This window comes from Hemibagrus wyckioides, linkage group LG05 (assembly GCF_019097595.1).
Source record: "Hemibagrus wyckioides isolate EC202008001 linkage group LG05, SWU_Hwy_1.0, whole genome shotgun sequence".
NCBI lineage: Eukaryota > Metazoa > Chordata > Actinopteri > Siluriformes > Bagridae > Hemibagrus > Hemibagrus wyckioides.
In genome coordinates this window covers 18137232-18146284 of record NC_080714.1, presented here as the reverse complement: position 1 = coordinate 18146284, position 9053 = coordinate 18137232, and the positions used below count along the sequence as shown (strand labels likewise).

General features: G+C 35.4%; 1 protein-coding gene across 1 annotated transcript; it reads left to right on the top strand.

The window, feature by feature from the left end:
• Positions 1-965: 965 nt before the first annotated feature.
• Positions 966-8726, top strand: alas2 (aminolevulinate, delta-, synthase 2). Its single transcript, XM_058390254.1, has 11 exons — positions 966-1106; positions 2954-3115; positions 3724-3906; positions 4060-4137; positions 4262-4484; positions 4646-4830; positions 5163-5342; positions 5772-5936; positions 6034-6302; positions 6984-7146; positions 7244-8726. The coding sequence occupies exons 1-11, from the start codon at positions 986-988 to the stop codon at positions 7408-7410; spliced, it is 1896 nt and encodes a 631-aa protein (XP_058246237.1). The 5' UTR covers positions 966-985; the 3' UTR covers positions 7411-8726.
• Positions 8727-9053: the final 327 nt, after the last annotated feature.

Here is a 9053-nt window from a genome sequence, read left to right as displayed (position 1 = left end):
TATTTCAGAAATGTAAACATTTATACAGGCTAAATTACATTTCAATTTAAGCCTAACATAGCGTACTTAGGGGAGGCTACTATCAGCATGAATTGTGATTGTGGTTGATTTTCTATAAATACTATAATTAGGGACTAGGGTAGAGGAAAGGGGTAAAGTGTAAGCTAAAGATAAGTGTAGTGGTTAAATGAGGTAAAGGTAAGGTTAAGGGGTAACATTTGAGGTAAAGGTAAGGTGTAGAGGTAACAGTGTGATGTAGAGGAAAAGTATGATGAAAAGTTAAGGGGTAGAGTTAAAGAGTAAATTAAAAGCAAAGGCTATGCATAGTAAGGTGGTAAAGGTAATGGGCAGAACTAAATGTAAGTGTAAAGCTCGAGTGATGTAGAGGGGAAGAGGGAGGTTAACGTAAGGAGTAGAAGCACTGGTCACATAGCTAAAATCAATATCAGAAATGAGAAAATATGCTAAAAAAAAATAACTGTGTGGAATTTCACATGGTCTCTTTGTGCTCATATGGGCTTCCTCTGACTCTCTGATTACCTTCTACTGTCCAAAAACTGAATGAATTAGCCCAGTGTCTGGCCTATACGTTCTGGTCCCACTGTGAAACTGACCAGGACACTGAAGATAAATAAATGATCGACTTGTCAATCAATCATTATTAATAACATTAATAGTCTAGTCATAGGGAATAAAATACCTTTATGACTCTTGCACTGAACATTTTTAAATGAACGTGCCAGTAATAATTGTGAATGACATTTTATTAATTTGTACCTTTTCTTTCTCCTCCTGCACTAAATCATTTGCCACCTTTCCACCTTCCTATGTTCAGAGTGTAGTTAGGTAGCCAGTACCTTTCAAATAGAAATGGAGTTCTAAAGAGTTTTGGCCTTTAACCGTTAATCTTTTATGGACCTTCAAGTGCCCCAAACACCACCCCACCCTCATCTGGGTAGTAAAGCGTATCAGTGGTTTGGTGTGTATGTTGCTGAGTGGGCGGACCCAGAACCTGCGCTTATTGCGCTTAACCCTCTTCACGCTCGGTCCAGTGAACTGTCGCATTTGTTCACGTTCAGGCGTTCGTCCTCAGTGCAGGTCAACAGGTAAGAGACTATACACAAAAGATTTTTTTATAGCCTGTATTTGGGGGTGTAGAGTACCTAAAAAGCTCTTAAAAACTATACAAAATTTGAAAGAATACAGTATTCTGTACATTTTTATTACCTCTACATATACAGCCTACATTCAATAATAAATAAATATATGCAATACCCATACAACTAATGTACATACAATAATATTGCTTTGGCCTTTGTTTCGTTTTTGCTAGGTTTAGTAGTAGTAGTAGTAGTGGTGGTATTGTTGTTATTGTCGTTGTTGTTTCTACTACTGGTGTTGATATTGGTATTAGTGCAAGTATTAGAAAATATACAGCTGCTCGTGCCTTTGTTATGTTTATGTTGCTTATCTGATGTGGGAGCTGGATAAGTGATGAATTAAAAGCACAACAATGAAACAAAGTAATACAGGATGTTTTTAACACCAAGATTTTAAAGATCTGCTGCCAACTATAGGATATTTAAGCACTGAAATAAATACTGGGTACAGAAAAGAAATTGAAAGTATATCAAAATTTTAAAAAAAAAAGTAAACTAACTTATAAGTAAACTATATTATAAGTATCTATATATATACTATTAGTATTTCACCTCATACTAATGTTTTGTCTGATTTTTGTTTGAAATAAGGTACCATCTTCCTTCATATAATTTAGACACCTGTACCCATAAGTTGTAATTAAGGTATGTAGTTGAAATTAAGATAGATAAGCCTTTCAATGTAAATTAGCCCGCGTCAGATGCATGAACAAATTTACAGCCACAGGGTTTGTTGAAAATTCATAGTATTACTGAGATAATTAATCTTTCTTTATTCAACGTTGATAATAAAGAATGTGACGTGCTAGTTTATCTGCTCTGTGACGTCTATCAGACACTGTCCAGCACAGGGAGTGAAGCAGAGCGCGAGCGTGTGGGAGACTGATAAATGGGCGCTTACACACCACACCCGCAGGGACAGGGGCAAGAAAAAAGCCTCAGTATTACATGGGAAATGTACCACTTATTTTTAAGGCTACTGAAGTACTGAAGTTTGGTGGATATTAACATGGATGGTTAACAAAAATATTCACTTTCAGTAGTGTGTGTATACATACATAAAATACTGTTTTTATTAACAAAAAAATTGAATTAAAATATTATGTCATGTGGACCAATTGGGATCTAAATAACTAATTTATTGAGGCTTACGCTTTATCCTTCAACAAGCCAAAATCTTGTTCATATTTTAAATGATATGAAAATGAAAACATATATTCTGTGTATTATAAAAACATAACACTAAAGTCTTTTAGCAAACCTCCCAAACAAGTAAGCAAAAACAAACAAACAAACAAAAACCCCAGACATATTTAAATATAATTAATAAGTCACAAATAAAAATTGTTATTAAAAATCATTTTGAAGATCACGTAAATACATGCTTAAAATTAAGTTGCCAGATATTTTGTTAATAATAGAATTCGGATTTTGTATTAGTATTTTACCGCAGTATATTATAAATAATATAACACTCAGAAATATATAAATAATATAACACTGAAGTCTTTTAGAAACCTTCCCCCCAAACAAGCAAGCAATGAAAGAAAGAAAGAAACAGACAGATAAAAATAAAATTAATAAAGTAAATAAAGTTTTCCAAGCTTTCTAAGCTCTTAAAATGTAGATACATGCTTGGAAATTATGTTGGCAGATATGGTCTTTTATTGATAACGTAGAAGAATTTTATTGTTGCTGCAGAGAATTACAGATTTTTTTTCTGTCAGGTGTTTTGTTGTGTTTCCCCTCATTGTAGCTAAATATAAATGACTCTTTCATTCTCCTTCCGTCAGCTGGTGAAGTCATGTCTGCCTTTCTGCATCGCTGTCCATTCCTGAAGTCCTCTCAGGGTCCGGCGCTGAGACATATGGGGGGATTTTTGGGTATGGCTGACCGATGCCCCATCATTGTACGCCGGATCACCGCACAGTCCACTCAGGGTCAGGAGGAAAAAGGTAAACTGTTATTAAAACATGTCATTCACAGAGCATGACACAGGTACAAGTAGCCTACTACTACTACTACTGCACTTTTTTTGTTTGTTTGTTCGTGTCTTTTAGTTTCCTAAACGATCTTTACTTTTTAAAATTATTGGGCGATTATTGGGAGAAATTACTAAGCGATTAATAGGCCTGCTAGATAAATAATTAAGACAAATTAGGCACAAGCGCGGTATTTGCTGAAGCACGCGCAACAAGAAGCAGCTAGACAAAGCGCCGTCTATAGGCTACATCTAATATAAAACTAACAACTAAAACAACAGTAAAATATAACTTATAATTATTATAATGTTTAATTAAAGCTAAATTCAAATTAGCTGCAAAACACTAAAATGCTTTACGGTACACTATGATAGTGCTGTTGACGGCTTAAAGGTTTAACCTATAGATAAAGCATACTAAGCATTTAAAACTACTACTACTACTACTACTGCTACTAATAATAATGCATTTACGAAAAATGTTTCAATGGTTGAAGAATTAGCTAAATAGAAAATCTTGTCATTGTACTTATTTTGTACAAATCTATAGTTGATTCATGTCTGAAGTATTTCTCTGTACAGGCTTGTTGCCGCATAAGGAACCCAAACGCTCCTTGGCTACAACTGCCGCTCAGGTTGCTGTGTCCATGAGTAAGGCCTGTCCCTTTGTCTCCTCTAAGATTGGACTAGTTAAAGCCAGCCCTCAAATTCAGGAGGATATCCAATCAGCACTGCCTCCTATTTCAAAGGAGGAAGTAACTTCAGGTAAAACTGCTGCTTTTACACTGCCATGAGTTCAGCCTAATTATAATAATAATAATAAGCATACTTGATTAACAGTACATTAAAAAAAAAGCTATCTTGTAATTTATATTTGTATAAATCTTTGTGTTTCTTATGCTTCTCTCATCTTTGTAGGAACGATCAGCTCAGTGTTTAGTGGCTTACAGGGCCTTCAGTCATCTTTCCCAACCCACCTTCTCAAGGACAACATTGGTTTGTGCATGTCGTAGTTTATTCTAACAGAAATTTTATGCCATATGTATGATGAATTGTGCTGTTGCTAGTATAGTTGTGTGCTAGTAGTGTGAATATTCATTTTCTTTTTCTTCACGCTCAGATGGACCCAGTTTTGACTATGACGACTTCTTCACCAAGAAGATCATTGAGAAGCGGAATGACCACACCTACCGTGTCTTTAAGACGGTGAATCGGTTTGCAGATGTTTTCCCGTTTGCTGAGGATTATTCTGTTCCAGGACGTGTTGGCTCACAGGTGTCTGTTTGGTGCAGCAATGATTACTTGGGCATGAGTCGTCACCCACGTGTCATCAAAGCAATATGGTCAGCTCCTAAGAGATTTTCCTGATAAGAATCTAAAAGCATGGTATTTTATAATAATAAACTTTAAGAACTTGTTTTTAATGTAGCTGCTCAGTATAGCACAGGTGTATAGCTAATTTCCAAAGCATTTTAACTATATTTATAAATGACCTGTATCTCAGGGACGTTTTGGAAAAACATGGTGCAGGAGCAGGTGGCACCAGGAATATCTCTGGGACAAGTTACTACCATGTGGCTCTTGAGAAAGAACTGGCCCTTCTTCACAGAAAAGATGCAGCACTTGTCTTCTCCTCATGCTTTGTGGCCAATGATTCCACACTTTTCACTTTGGCAAAAATGCTTCCAGGTAATCATTGAGACAGCAGATACAGTTCCATTCTCCCACAGACCTTTGTGTTGACTTGAAGGTGCAGTCTAACTTAAAGATGCAATTTTTCCTAGTAAATTAAACATCTCTGTTTTGGGTCAGAAGAGTAAAAAAGTAGCCAAGTAGCAATATTTGAAATTTATTTTTTCAAATTTATCTTTCATCTTAAAAATGATATTATTACAGGCATAGAAATCTAGAAACTGTATCTACCATTTCTCACTGCTGATTATATATTAAAGGTTCTGTTGGGTTTTATTTAATTGTCTCATTAATAATATCTAATTGTTACTTAACATATATCTGTTTAGGTTGTGAGATCTATTCAGACATGGGAAACCATGCCTCCATGATTCAGGGCATCAGGAACAGTGGAGCCAAGCGTTTCATTTTCCGTCACAATGATGCAAAACATCTAGAAGAGCTCCTCAGTCGAGCTGATCCAAATACACCTAAGATTGTGGCATTTGAGACAGTGCACTCCATGGATGGTGAGAAAATATTTTGTGCTCTAAAAAATTACTATAGTCAAGGGCACCACTGTCAAGTCTAAGACAAGTCCAAGACCAGGACTGATTAAAAACAAGTCAAGACAAAGGCTTTATAAAGTGAAGAGGTGAAGTCAAGATGGATTGAGACTAAAAAATTAAAAGTGAGAATTAAAAGTGAAATTAAATGAAAATTGAGTCAGAAAATGACCAGATTACCAAATGCTCTTGTCAAATGACCTAGATTCTTGTAGAAACACTATGAGACAACACAAACATGATATTTACAAATGCATAAAACTGACAAGTACAATTGGCAACACATTAATAGAGAAAATGTCTTAAGGTGTGACATGTTTTTAAATGAAGATCTACATCATCCATTCTCTTGAATGCACATTATTTTTTCTTAAATTATTTTTCTAATCTTAGGAGCTATCTGTCCTCTGGAGGAGCTGTGTGACGTTGCACACAAATATGGTGCTCTCACTTTTGTGGATGAGGTTCATGCAGTAGGCCTGTATGGAACACATGGAGCAGGGGTTGGTGAGAGAGATGGCATCATGCACAAGATTGATATTGTCTCTGGTACACTGGGTAAGAAAGACTTAAAATGTACATTCCAGTATATATATTTTTTAAAAGTAAAGTAAATTTCATTTCATTTTCCTTTTGACTTCTTGCATGTGTGCAGGTAAAGCATTTGGCTGTGTGGGAGGCTACATAGCCAGCACTGCTGCACTGGTGGACACAGTGCGATCCTATGCAGCAGGCTTCATCTTTACCACTTCACTGCCTCCAATGGTGCTGGCTGGAGCTCTGGAGTCTGTAAGGGTTCTGATGAGCTCAGAGGGTCAGGCTCTGCGCCGAGCTCACCAGAGGAACGTTAAACACATGAGGCAGCTTTTGTTGGATGCAGGTCTGCCTGTCATCAATTGCCCAAGTCATATTATCCCAATACGGGTTAGTACCACTATATCTGAACCACAAACACTGTAATCATTACCAGTGCATGTAAGTTAGGATAGCACTGTATCATACATTGTTGTTTTTAGTATGAAGATGTTCAGAGCCACAGTCCTGCCCACATTTTCCTTTTTTAGAATACACTTACTGTAACTTATATAAGGGATGAGATCAATCAGAATAGAACAAGGAATGATGTAGTACCCTATGTATACCATCATTCACTCATTCATTCATCTTGTGACTGTAGTGTCTGCTTTAAATGGGTCAAAGTCATGTTGGATCCAATGCCTATCCCAGGAGCACTGGGTATGAGGCAGGAAAATGTACTGGGCACATCAGGATGAATTGGGAGATGGGAGTGGACACAGTGAGAAAATTATTATAGGAAAAATATGTGAAGCTCCACACGAGGGAGCTCAGGACTGAACCAGTGAGGCAAGCAACACTAAATTGCACATATGTGAATGTATGTGTACATGGTGCCCCTGCAGTATTACATAATACTACTTCTATCTATCCTCTTCAAGTATCTTCTTCATGTTATCTCAGTGATATATATATATATATATATATATATATATATATATATATATATATATATATATATATGTATCAATAAATATAAGAATATTTTCATTGAATTTTTTTGAAATAACCATAACCATCATATCACAGGTTGGAAATGCAGAGAAAAACTCCAAGGTGTGTGATATTCTGCTGGAAAGACACAACATCTATGTACAGGCTATAAACTACCCGACTGTGCCACGTGGAGAAGAGCTGCTGCGTTTGGCACCATCCCCTTTCCACAACCCCATCATGATGGACTACTTTGTGGGTGAGTGGAACAGTTAGTCATGAAATATGTTATTTACTATGTTTTATTTTATGTGTTATATACTAATGGTGATTATCTATTTATTTATTTTTGACAGAAAAATTGGTGGACGTATGGCAAGAAGTTGGCCTGCCAGTCAATACCTCGGCAACAGCCTCCTGCACTTTCTGTGACCGTCCCCTCAACTTTGACCTCATGAGCGAGTGGGAGAAAAGTTACTTTGGCAACATGGAACCAAGATATATTACAGTTGCAGCGCAGTAAGATGATGATGAAAAGGGAGAATAATGGAAAGCAACATTATATTAGTATAACCAGCAGGCATCATTATTAAAGAAAAAAAAAAATCATAAAATGCTGACACATCTCCTTTTACACTGTCATACATTATTGTTGCATGCTGCAGTTACATCATTAGTACTGGCTTTGGTGCTTTCGGATTATATGTTGTATTATGGAATATTAATTTTGTGTCCCCTCTGCATATTAAAAACCTGCACATGGGCACTTTTAATGGAAACTATTCTAAATACCAAATATTTTATTAAATATTGTTATTCACATTTCCTTTATCAGATACAGGTTCTGTACCTTATCTCTCTGTATAAAGCCACATCTACAGTATGTCCATTATGCATTACACTTGCTACAAAATCATAGACTTACTCTTGTTAATTTCATAAGAATATATGTCTTTAAGAAAATATTTGGATCCCTACCTTTTCTTACAACTCACATGCAACTGTATAAAAACACATCATTGCTCTTTCAAAATTATTTCTCACAAGTTAAGTGCTGTGATGTCCTGTTATCACATTAACTTTGCTATTTGGGTACTGTATTGAGGCAGGAGTGTGCATGATGACCTCAGGAAATACAGCATCAGTCTGCTTTTCTTCTTCAGATCATTATTTTTTCATGAGGCCATGGTTTTATAAGACATGAAATAAAACAGTACTCTTGAATTGTTTTCTTGTAAGCTATTTTTTTTTTTTTACAAAACATCAAGACTATCATGTTTGATACGCTAGACTCTAGAGCTGCTTTGTTTAAGAGCATGTTTTCAACTTTTTCTAATTTAGTCATCCACCCATTAGTGCTCTCTTATCACACAGAGCAGCTACTAATCTTACCGTGAAGGCTGCCCCTCCAAAAAACACACTTTTTTTAAAAACAAAAAAATGAATGTAATGTTTCCTAGCAGGTCTTTTTTTGACATTACATACAATATGAGAAAATCCAACATTTTTTAGCCTTTTAATTTTAGGTTCAGGGTGAATAGTTCAGTAATTTGTACAGTACACTACGTACTGATTTTGTTTATTCGAATCTTTTTCATGCTGCATATACTGGTAAAAATTAAAATAATAAATAGAAAGCAAAAGTAAAAATAATGGCACCACAAAGCATCCAAAATCTTTTTCCCCCAGTAACAGAATTTTCTTAACAGAGTTGTCTTTCTTTTTTAAGTTCAGTTGATTTTAACTTGATTACTGTAATCCTTGTGTGTTAGCATTTAGATGAAATACCAAACGCAATTTTTTAACTGGTGAGACATCATTAAAATAATTTTGATTTTACATTGGTTTACATTACAAGTTTGGCAATATTGTAAGCATAGATGGAAATTTCCAGTATATCTTAAAGTTTCCTAATATGCTTTCTCCTAGCAGCTTTTAATCTGACAATAAAGTAAAGTAGCCATAAATTAGTCCAACACCGTATCCACCTAATCTTATAATTTATTTCATTTGTTTATTTCTTTCCCACATCATCTATTTGTAAGACCTATAAATTATAGATTCAAAATAGTATATATTCTTTTATTTTTTAATAGATTTTGGCATTAAATTACCTAAAACTGCATGCCTCATGTTTTACGATAAACATACACAGCAGTAACAGTT